This window comes from Moschus berezovskii, chromosome 15 (assembly GCF_049115385.1).
Source record: "Moschus berezovskii isolate FMDL1 chromosome 15, NW_MosBer_1.0, whole genome shotgun sequence".
In the NCBI taxonomy this organism is placed as follows: Eukaryota; Metazoa; Chordata; class Mammalia; order Artiodactyla; family Moschidae; genus Moschus; species Moschus berezovskii.
In genome coordinates, this window is record NC_142474.1 from 60,951,643 (window position 1) to 60,963,958 (window position 12,316).

At 38.3% G+C, this 12,316-nt stretch overlaps 1 protein-coding gene across 1 annotated transcript in view; it reads right to left on the reverse strand.

Annotated features, from left to right (window-relative positions):
- The window catches only part of ARMC3 (armadillo repeat containing 3), an 89,077-nt gene that overhangs the window by 12,074 nt on the left and 64,687 nt on the right, over nucleotides 1-12,316 (reverse strand). The window contains exons 13-15 of the mRNA XM_055428319.2: nucleotides 10,052-10,152; nucleotides 9,323-9,424; nucleotides 8,815-8,922 (exon numbers count right to left, since the gene is read on the reverse strand). Of these exons, the coding sequence (XP_055284294.2) occupies nucleotides 8,815-8,922; nucleotides 9,323-9,424; nucleotides 10,052-10,152 (311 nt within the window). The remainder of the gene's footprint in view (nucleotides 1-8,814; nucleotides 8,923-9,322; nucleotides 9,425-10,051; nucleotides 10,153-12,316) is intronic.

Consider the following 12,316-nt stretch of genomic DNA (forward strand, 5'->3'; position numbering starts at 1 on the left):
CATCAATGCTGAGATGATACAGATGTAAAATGTTCCAACAAGTAAAACACTCTTGAAATGAACAGGGAGTCAGAAAGTCTTAGAAAAAGAAGATATAAAAATAGAATTTGGAGCTGAAAAACACAATAACCAAAACTTAAAAATCACAACTCTCATTTCATAGCAAAATGGAGACAGCAGAGAAAATAATCTATGAACTTGAAGATACATCAATAAAAATTATGTGATACGGATAACACAGAGAACAAAAGATTGAAAAAGCAATTGACAATGTCTCAGGGACTTGTGGTGCAATAAAAAGAGCTAATATTAGTATCATCATAGAGTCAGAAGAATAGGAAAAAGAAGGCAGTACAGGAAAAAAAATTGGATAAATTAGAGCTGAAATGGTTTCCTCAATTTGGTTAAAGACATAAATCTACGTAGTCAAGAATTTCAGTGAATGTGAATGAGGTACACCCAAAGAAATTTACTCCAGACACATTGAAATCAAACTACTGAAAACTAAAGACAAAGCGGATGATATGATTGTCCATGGAGGAAATCCCAAAGAATCTCCTGAAAAAACTCCAAGAACTAAGAAGCGAGTTCATCAAAATCTGAAGATACAAGAACAACACACAAATCCATTATGTTTCTATATAGTGAAAACGAACATGTGGAAACGAAAATTTAAAGAAAATTTGGAGCACTCACGATTATGCCAAGAAAATGAAATCCTTAGGTATAAACTTCTCAAAACATGTACAGGATTTGTGTGCAGAATATTAAAAAGTGTTGTCAAAAGCAATCAAAGAAGATCTAAAAACATGATGAGACGTCCTGTGTCCATAGATTTAAAGATTCAACATATTAAGATATAATTCTCCTCAAATGATCTCAAGGTTTAATGGAATTCCTGTTAAAATCCAAGCAAAGTTTTTTGTAGAATAGAAAATCTTATTCTAAGATGTATATGGAAAGGCATAGGCCCTTCAGTTCAGTTCAGTTCAGTCGCTCAGTCGTGTTCGACTCTTTGCGACCCCATGAACCACAGCACGCCAGGCCTCCCGTCCATCACCAACTCCCGGAGTTCACTCAAACTCATGCCCTAGAATACCTAAATCAAATGTGATGAAGAAAAATAATGTGGGAACAATCAAAAGTGATTGATAAAAAGTGTTACTATATAGCTGCAGTAATCCAGGTAGAGAGATACTAGTCGAGGGACAGACATGCAGATTAACAGAAGCCCCAGGCCACCACAGGTACACTCAATTATTTTGACAAAATGAAAGTGAAAGCCTCTCAGTTGTGTCCGACTTTTTGCAACCCCATGGACTGTATAGTCCATGGAATTCTCTAGGCCAGAATACTGGAGTGAGTAGCTGTTCCCTTCTGCAGGGGATCTTCCCAACCCAGAGATGGAACCCAGGTCTCCCACATTGCAGGCAGATTCTTTACCAACTGAACCACAAACAGAAGCCCAAACATGTTGTAAATTTCTTTTCTTATCATGTGCTTGTCTGGTATTGGCGTTAGAATAATGCTGGTATCATGAGCTGGGAAACATTCTATTTTCTGGGAAAGATTGTGTAGAGTTAATTCTTGAAATGTTTGGCAGAATTCACTAATGAAACCATCTGGGTCAGGAGATTTCTCTTTTGGGTTTTAGGAAATCAACTTTTTAAATAATTACATGATTATTTTAGCATTTGTTTCATCTTTAGTAAGTTGTGATAGTTTGTAGTTTTTGATGAACTGTTCCATTTCATCTAAGTTGCTGATTACAATTCTCATAGTAGGACTGACATAGTTATTGTCATTTTTAAAAAGCCAGCTTTGATTTCATTTACTTTTCTGCTGTTTCTGTTTTAAATTTCATTGATTTCTGTTATTATTTTCTTCCTTCTAATTGTATTGAGTTTATTTTTCTAGATTCTTGAAGTGAGAACTTAGATTATTGATTTACAACCTCTCTAATACATTTTAGTGAAATAAATTTCCCTATCTGCATTGCTTTGGCTGTATTTTCATTCAGTTCTTTGTATTTTTAAATCCTTTTGAGACTTCCTTTTGTCCCAGAGATTATTTAGAAGTGTATCATTCAGTTTCCACACGTTTAAAGATTTTCTTCTTGTCTTTCTGTCATTAATTTCTAGTTTGATTCTATTATGATCAGAGAGCATATTCTGCATGATTTAAACTACTTTAAAATCTTTTGTTATGCTTTGTTTTATGACCCAGAGTATTATAAATGCTCCAAATGCAGCTGAAAAAATGTGCTGGTAATGAAATGTTCCATAAGATGTCAGTTAAATCCTTATTTTGCTGTTGTTCAAATCCTTTATTTCCTTGGTGATTTTAGGTCTAGTTCTATCAGTTGCTCAGAGGGGTGTGTTGCAGTCCTCAACTACAATTCTGGATTTATCTATTTCTCCTTTCTGCTCTATCAGTTTTTGCCTCATGTATTTTGAGGCTCTGTTGTTTGGTGCATATATATTAGATTATTATGTCTCCTTCATGGATTAATTTTATTATACATAATGTCCCTCTTTCTCTCTAGAATTTTTCTTTACTCTGCAGTCTACTTTAATACATATTTGAAAAGCCACTTCTGCTTCTTAAAAAATTAATGGTATCTCCTTCCATCCTTTCACTTTCAACCCATCTAGATGGATACATTTGAAGTGAGATTTTTAAACAGCATGTAGTTGAATCATAACTTTTAAATACATTCTGCCAACATCTTCCTTTTGATCTGCTCTTTTCCTTTGTTTTTCTTTTCTTGCCTTCCTGTGGGTTACTTGAACATTTTAAAATTATCCATCTTGGTTTATTTATACTGTTTGTGAGTGTAGCTCTTTGTATTGGTTTGTCGTTGTTATGGTAAGTACTATAATAGACATATTATATATTACTTATCACAGTCTGCTGGTATCCATATTTTATCACTTTGAGGGAAATATGGAAATGTCACATCCATGGAGGTCTCTTTACTTTCTCCACTTTTAAATATAATTTTCTTATCAGATATTATTAAAATTTTTCTTTCAATCATCAAATATAATGTATAAAAATAAAACTCATGAGGAAATAGTCTATTGTATATATCCATATTTCAGTTCCTTCTTTCTTCCTAATCCTTCCAGATTCTTTCAGCATTTTCTTCTCTTTGGAAGAACTTCCTTTAGCTAGCCAATCTGTAAGGGTAGGCCAGCTAGCAGTAAATTGTTTTCCTTCATCTGGAAATCTTTATTTCCCCTTCTTTATTGCTGAAGGATAGAAAACGCATGGTTGGTTGATTCCTTCAGTGCTTGAAAAATGTACTGTTTCCTTATGAGAGAAATCTGTGCGTGCCTGTTCAGTCACTCACTTGTGTCTGAACTATAGTTGCAAGTCCTATAGCCTGCCAGGCTCCTTTGTCCATGGGGTTATCCCAGCAGGGAATACTGGATTCAGTTGCCATTTCCTCCTCCAGGGCGTCTTCCCAACCCAGGGATAGAACCCACATCTCCTGAAGCTCCTGCTTGGCAGGCAGATTCTTTACCACTGAGCCACCTGGGAAGCCAATCATTCAAATAGGTGTTCCCTATAGGTAATTGGAATTTGCACCTTTATGAAGTCTGGATTCCATGACTCAGGTAGGCTTTCTTGGGTGGAGCTATATCACATGAGAAAATTGCATCCTATGCTATGCTAGCAGAGAGGGAGGAAGGACTGGGAAGCCTGTGTGTGACTTCTTTTAGCCTTTGTTTATGTGTACCTTTTTCCTGCTGATCCTGCATTGTATCTTTTGTTATAATAAATTTTAGCCATGATTATATATTTGAAAGTCCCCAAATGGAACTAGGCTAGTGTAGACAAGTAGATCTCCTAAATTATGTATTCATAAATACGGAGTATTCTGTTCCACTAGCAGTAAATTAGGGGTGGGAATTACCTTTAAGTATTACTTGAAGCATGGGGTGCAAGGGAGATCAACTCAAGACCATTTGAGTTTTCTCTTTAATTTGGAGGGGAAAATATACAAAAATAATCCAATTAGCTGCTATTGGAGAATTACACAAAACTCTAATCATAACAAATACTAAAAAATGTTTTATATTTTCTAATTCAATATTTTGATGATTAGTGATATTGAGCATCTTTTTACATGCCTATTGGCCATCTGCATCTCCTTTTTGGAAAAAATTGTCTATTCAAATCCTCTGCTCTCTTAAAGTCAATTTGCTTTACTTGTTTTTGTTACTGAGTTTTATGAATTCTTTTTATATTTTGTATATTAACCTTTTATTGGATATACAATTTGCATATGTTTTCTTCCATTTAGTAGGTTACCATTTCATTTTGTTGATGGTTTCCTTTGCTATGCAGAAACTTTTTAGCCTAGTGTAGTCCCAGTTGTTTATTTTTGCTTTTTTGCCTTTGTTTTTTAAGTTAGATCCAAAAATTTATTGCCAAGGTTGAAGTAAATAGCTTATCATCTAAGTCTTTTTCTAGGTGTTTTATGGCTTCAGGTCTTACATTCTGAGTTAATTTCTGTTTATGGTATAAGAGAGTCGTCTAGTTTCATTTTTATGCACGTGGCTGTCCAGTTTTCTGAGGGAAATTATTTCAGAACAAAAATGTTTTAGGAAGTCACTGTGATGGGAATCAAAATGATTTAAGTACCAGAAATGTTAAAGTTTATATGCTGTAAAGATCTAAAAGTTGCCAAAGATGAACAGACTGGAAGGATATGCATTTCATATTCTATTTGGAGACAGAAAAACATGCTTTTAAATGTGTATAATAAACTCATGTGCAATCAAATTAAATATTTATGAAAACCAGTCTGAATGAAAACTATAGTATAGATAGAACTTATAACTCCTTTCATGAATAGGTATAGTAAATATTTATTGTAAGGAGAATGATCTTTACAAGGAAAAGTTTTGGAGGTCATTAGATATGTTTCAGTGAAACATGTCTAGGTTTCAGTGAAACCTAGGTAAGTATCAAGAGGGTGATAAGCAAGAAATAAGCAACATTATCAATAAGCAAGAAATAAATTAATCACCTCTCCTAGGAGTGTTGCACTATAAAACAGAGTGCAATTAAAACCTCTGGAAACAGAATTAAGATGGTGGCTGGTCACCGAATGAGAGCCTCTTGCTCAATGATTTAATTTATATGATAATAATATTCATCAGGAAAAGGAAATCCAGATTTTCACTTTCCTTGTCTGGCACCTCACGCACAGTTGTCTCCCATCTCTTCTTTCCTTTCTCTTTCAAAAATTCAGCCAGTTTGTGAGTCTGTGTGTTTCATGACTCTTCGCCAGTATTGCTCAGTCTCTTTTTGTCAGTGTGATAATATTCTCTGTGACATTTTCAGACGAGGAGAGTTAAAATATTTTACTCTATATCGAGGGGTCCAAAGTTTTAGCAGTCACAAGATGAGAAACAAAAAAGATAAGCAACAAAATAAATCATGAAAGATTAACAACAAGATTATAACCAGTCTCTCCCCTAGTGGACCGAGGGCTAAGAGGGGCAAAGAGCCTGAACACACACTGATCGCTTAAATAAGCCAGGTGGATTCATCCCCAGGACCGCAGGTGGGGAGACCACAGGGAGACACCTGCCTCAGAGCCGGTCAATGTCCTGTCAAGCATGTGATGTTAAGACGGTCTCCCTCACAAATACACATAAGAGATACAGACCGTACCTGATCGTTGTTATGCTTTAGAATTAAAAAAAGACGGTCTTGGCATTGGGGCCAGGTTTGGTCCCATGGCAAATCAGAGTCACATATAAGCTACAGTTATGGGTGAGGTGGTAATAAAAGAAAGTCAAGGTAGATAACAAAGCTATTGTAAGAAGGTACTGTGCAGGTAGAGGGGGAAAGAGAGGGAGAGAGATGAGCAGACCCTGTGGTTATTGACTTGACTCCCAGCCTCTTTCATGTGCTGGATTTTGGGGGTTCTTCTCATCCCTACAAGGCTGGAGAGGGTTTGGGCTCCTTGCAACTGGTTCATCTAGTAGTACTAACATTTGTTGAGTGTTTACTCTGGGCTGGGCTCTGCTCTAAGCCCTTTACATTATGTTTCTTAACTCGTTCAATCTTCTCAACACACTATGAGGAACAACAGACTGCAGGGTTTTTTTTCCCTCCATTTTACTGATGAGTGAATTCAGCCAGAGAGAAGGTAACCTATGTGTTCAAGAGACACAGTTTGTAAGTGTGGACCTTTTCCTGAAAAAGTTCAGATTTCTATTCTCTTGAATAAACACAAATGCTTTTGGTATGCTAACCAAGCACTGTACTAAATACTGGGGATGGAAAGAGAAATCATTTGAGTTAGAACATGTTCTTGTCCTCAAGGTGCTCTCAGTCCAGTGGAGGAGAAGCAAGAGAAGTCAAGAGAGGAGAGAAAGGAAACGGAAGAGGTGGGGAGGTAATGGGCAGGCAAAAACAAGGGCTGGGACAGCAGGAGCAGATCAGAAGCAGAGATCAGAACGTTGAGCCACAGAGACTGACAGAAGAAAATAAAGTCAGAAATTGAAAACGCAAAGCTCTGAGGTCTGTGGAGGAAGGCAGACAATTCCTTAGGGGACAGTCTCGATTTAGAAGGTAGATGCTCAAGTGTTTGTGTGTGCACCAAATAGCCTCCAGCACCCCAGTGGTTCTGAAGGGCTTAAGCCAACTCTAATTGAAGGGTCATGGAGTGGTGCAGGACATCTGAGTGGTTTTCTGAAGAATCCAGGAAAGAGCTCACATGAGAAAGAATATGCATAAAAATATGTCAGTAAGTCAGTTCAGTCCCTCAGTCGTGTCCGACTCTTTGAGACCCCATGGACTGAAGCACTCCAGGCCTCCCTGTCCATCTCCAACTCCCAGAGTTTACTCAAATTTATGTCCATTGAGTTGGTGATGCCATCCAACCATCTCATCCTCTGTTGTCCCCTTCTCCTCCCGCCTTCAATCTTTCCCAGCATCCGGGTCTTTTCAAATGACTCAGTTCTTCACATCAGGTGGCCAAAGTATTGGAGTTTCAGCTTCAGCATCAGTCCTTCCAATGAATATTCAGGACTGATTTCCTTTAGGATGGACTGGTTGAATTGCCTTGCAGTCCAAGGGACTCTCAAGAGTCTTCTCCAACACCACAGTTCAAAAGCACAGTTCTTTGGTGCTCAGCTTTCTTTATAGTCCAACTCTCACATCCATACATGACTACTGGAAAAACCATAGTTTGACTAGATGGACCTTTGTTGGCAAAGTAATGTCTCTGCTTTTTTATATGCAATCTAGGTTGGTCATAACTTTCCTTCCAAGGAGTAAGCGTCTTTTAATTTCATGGCTGCAGTCACCATCTGCAATGATTTTGGAGCCCAAAAAAAGTCTGTCACTGTTTCCCCATCTATTTGCCATGAAGTGATGGGCCCAGATGCCATGATCTTAGTTTTCTGAATGTTGAGCTTCAAGCCAACTTTTTCACTCTCCTCTTTTACTTTCATCAGAAGGTTCTTTAGTTCTTCTTTGCTTTCTGCCACAATGGTGGTGTCATCTGCATATCTGAGGTTATTGATATTTCTCCCAGCAATCTTGATTCCAGCTTGTGCTCCATCCAGCCCAGCGTTTCTCATGATGTGCTCTGCATATAAGTTAAATAAGCAAGGTGACAATATACAGCTTTGTTGTACTCCTTTCCCTATTTGGAACCAGTCTGTTGTTCCATGTCCAGTTCTAACTGTTGCTTTCTGACCTGCATACAGATTTCTCAGGAAGCAGGTCAGGTGGTCCCATCTCTTCCCATCTCTTGAAGAATTTTCCACAGTTTGTTGTGATCCACAGAGTCAAAAGCTTTGACATAGTCAATAAAGCATAAATAGATATTTTTCTGGAACTCTCTTGCTTTTATGATGATCCAACGGATGTTAGCAATTTGATCTCTCGTTCCTCTACCTTTTCTAAATCCAGCTTGAATATCTGGAAGTTCACAGTTCATGTACTGTTGAAGCCTGGCCTGGAGAATTTTGAGCATTACTTTACTAGCATGTGAGATGCGTGGAACTGTGCGGTAGTTTGAGCATTCTTTGGCATTGCCTTTCTTTGGGATTGGGATGAAGACTGATCATTTCCAGTCCTGTGGCCACTGCTGAGTTTTCCAAATTTTCTGCCATATTGAGTGCAGCACTTTCACAGCATCATCTTTTAGGATGTGAGATAGCTCAACTGGAATTCCATCACCTCCACTAGCTTTGTTCATAGGCATCATTTAAAAATACATGGAACCATATTATAATGGTTCCAACCAAGTCAAGAATGTGGTCCTGCTTCCTTTCCCTCTTCTCATTGCTTCTTGAAGGGTCACAAGTTTCTGTGAGCAAGATGGGAAGGGGACATGGAAGTAAGAGGCAGGGGTAAGGAAAGGCTTACACTCCAGTCATTGCAGCTCACCACCTGCAAAGGCAGCCACCAGGGGAGGGTGGAAATGTTCATTTTAGGTTGATTCCTACACATGGCTAGACATTTAAAGGGCTGACTGGAGACTGCTATTTGCATTGTCATTTCTGAATTAAAGTGACTGTAGGACTTTACAGTGGTCAAAGTGCCCTGAGTTCTCACCCAGAGGCAGGAGAAGAAACTCCCTCTGGGTAAGTTTTAAAGAGAACAAGAGACACAAATAAAGGTAATTTTAATTACACTTTGTGAGTCCTGCTTAGTTCTATATCTTATCCCATGAGAAGAGCTTCCTAGTTAAGAGCCACCCTTCCCTTTCCCCAGCTCTGTCTGTAATTAAACCTTGATGGGATTACAGTTAGAAGACTACAGTAAGGTGTTTCGTACCTTGATCCTTTCTCTTTAGTGGTGCTTTTGCTAACAGCCGTATTGCGTCCTGAAGTAGGTTCTGATTTCTCTTCAGTGGGAGATCCAAATCCAGCACTAAAATGAAAACTATTTTCTTTGGTCATTTGAAAAAACCACAACCAATGTCAATCATATGAAAAGAATAATATGCTACATTTGCAAGACATTTTATAGGTTATAAGGCATTTTCACTTCCATTTTATGTTTCGATTCCAATCAATGAGAAGAAATAGGGCCCCAGGCATTATTCCATCTACAGATAAGGATGTGAAGCCTGATCATAGACCATGAGTCATGGGCTCAAGATCTTACTCTAGGTTCACAGCAGACAGAATGTCAAGCCAAGTTTCCTGGTTTTCATCCTGAAACTGTGTGACTGTGAGAGGAATAAAAATTAAGCTGCCAAAATCTAAAATCTAAATTTCCTCTTTACTCCCAAATTAGGGGAGAGAATTATTTAAGTGTAGACAAAACATCATTTTCTTACTTGGTCTTTTCTTTACTTGCTCTTCTTAAAGAAGATGAAGAAGAAATACTTCGTCCATAACCAACATCTGATGACTTATCTTCTGTAGATGGAGGTGGAGAACTAAAATTTTACATATTTGAAATTATGTACAAATTAAAATAACTTGTCAATATTAACTTTGTCCTACAAAATAGATTTTTTTCTGAAAAATTGTATTTGGAGCTGAATTTTAACAGTGACACATTATTTTAATAGCATAAAGGAGAGGTGAAGAAAAGATAAAATGAATACTATAAAGCTTTTCATGACCTAGAACTGGAAATAGTTTTTAAGATGTGTCACATAAAATATATAGCTTCTACTATTTTTTATTTTATTAGAAAAGTTGAGCATCAGTGGTATTCTTGCATCTAGTTCTGGAGATTTGTAAACATAATTCATCTTGGTTTGCTCCTCTGTTTATACTTTCTTCAGTTACTTGATGTTGCCAGCAGGGTAAGAATCCCTGACTGCAGAAATACGTGTGGAATTGAGTGGTAACGTGGAGTCAAAGGAAAAACTACGGTGGTGACTATTCCGTGGTCTTTACTATGTTAGGCTATGAATTTACAGACCAGTATTTACTTTCATGGTGGTGCTAGACACAGGAAGGAATAAAAGATACCATACTGGGCACCTGTATGTATTCACATGATGATAGATAAAAATTTTGCTTCCCCATATCCCTGCTCCCCACAAAAGACTCACACATCAGAAGATCTACTGTTAATTAAGAGTATAGCATGTTGGTCACTTGGTTCTTGTAAGCAGAGATCCTTCAAAGGCAAAAGTTTGGTGCCAGGATTTATCTGTAGGTCGTTTAAGAATTGGAAAGTAATATCTGCATGGGTTATATATTTTTAAAAAGTATACTGATATAATACATTCTCAATTATTTCAAGTATCTAATTTCACACACACACAAACACGTAAAAATAGGAATCTGAAGCTTGTGGATGTCTTGTCTTTGGGCAAGATATACTCTCCAGTACCCTCCGCTCTTCACCCCAGCCCTGCAAGTCTCTGTAGCTTGATACTCAGCTGTTTCACACCATAATGATCAGACTGGCTCGTGGAAGTATTTGAGTTTGAAAATCCATCCACATATATAAGGGAGAGTTTATTGTCTGTAATTCTGTAACAGTAACTAATTATTCAATAGGTCACCAAAAATGTTGTGGGGATGACTAAAAGCAAGCTAAATGAAGCCCTATACTAGCAATTATATCAGCCTGGTGAAAAGGTTTAAACCAGATCACCTTGTGAGGTCCTTTTCTAATCAAGTAATAGATACCTCTCTTAGCCACGATTCTTTTAAAGTAAGACAGAGCATGTCATTCTGCTGTCCAGAACTCTGCCATATTTACCCATTTCATTCAGAGTAAAGGCCCACATCTTTGCAAGCCCATCATGAGCTCCTACCTCTGTGACTTTGTCTATTATTTCACCCCTGGTTGACCTAGCTCTAGCTACACTGACTTTGCTGTTTCCTTAAATGTGCCAACTGTATTTACTCCTCATGCTCTCTGCACCTCCACCTATAAAACTACTTCTCCATGGCTAAGTCCCTCACCTCCTTCAAATTTTTGCTCAGATGTTACCCTTTCAGTGGGGCTACCTGACCTCAATGCCAAATTATGACTGCCAACCCCAGGATCCTCGGCACGAGGAGGCCCTTGGTCCTTCTTTGCTCTCCTCCCCAGCCACTATAGCGGTTCTCTTTTCGATCATGTGATACAGTTTTTGAAATTTACCGTTTATCATGTTTCCTCTCACTGGTACCACGGGAGAAAAGACCTTTGTCTCATTTGTTCACTGACATATTTAAACACTAAAATATCAGAAACAATATTTAGAATTAATCAGAGCAGGGGTCCCCAACCTCCTGGGCTGTGGACCAGTATCCCCTGTCAGATCAGTGGTGGCATTAGATTAGAAATAAAGTGCACGATAAATGTCACGCACTTGAATCATCCCCAAACCATCCTCCCCTACCCCTGGTCTGTGGGAAAATTGTCTTCCGAGAAATTGGTCCCTGATATCAAAAAGGGTGTGGGAACTGCTGAATCAGGGAGTTCTCCTTCATAAAGAAATTGTCTCATTACGTTTTGTTTTTTGTTGTTGTTGTTGTTTTTTAACCCATGAACACATATTTGCCACAGTTTTTTTACCTGTTCCATGGCAACGTTTTTCCAACAAGTGCTCTTTGGTGGTTTTTCTCCTCTTTCCCTCGTTTTTCTTAAAGCATCTTTGTACTAATAATGTGGCACCTGTTCTTTTAAAATTACTCATCATTGAATGAGAGCAGTAATTTCTCAGTGGTTTGTGTGTGTTCTGGAGGGTACGGTGGTGGCAGTGCCGGGAGAAGCAGAAGGAAGAAGGAACAGCTAGCCTAAAGTGTTAGGCTAGCTGTTCTGATTACTCAAAATGTCTCTAATTCTGTTACCATGATATAGCATTTCCTGCAAATATGGCTTAATTAGCTGTGATTCTTTTACGACCCTGTGTCCTCTGCTTCTTTGAACCAAATTGGTCCAAGAAGGTTTCTGCCACCAGCCCTGCTTGCCCCAGTTGCTCAGGGCCTGTCCACCCAGCCCCTGGCAAACCAAGCACACAGCTTTTGAATGTCTGAGTTGTCCATCCCCTCAGGAAGCACTGAGTTTGGATGGTGCTCTCTGAGATTGGCTACCACTCCTGTCCGTCTCTGTGCTTTTCCCCCTTTCTCATTCTTCCTTCCATATAGCTTCTGCTTGATCCCAGGGACTTTTAAATGTTTGAAGTCTGCAGATCATACTTGTTTCCTACTTCTGCCTAAAATGGGATTTGTAGGTTTTTAAATTTTTTTCCATTTTCCTTACCGCTTTTGGTTTCCAGCAGTAGAAAATGCTGATTTAGACAGTAATGTCAAAAAGTCTTCAAGATTCTAATGCTTAGCTTCCCATTTCTTTCAACATTAACACTGAACTACGCTAT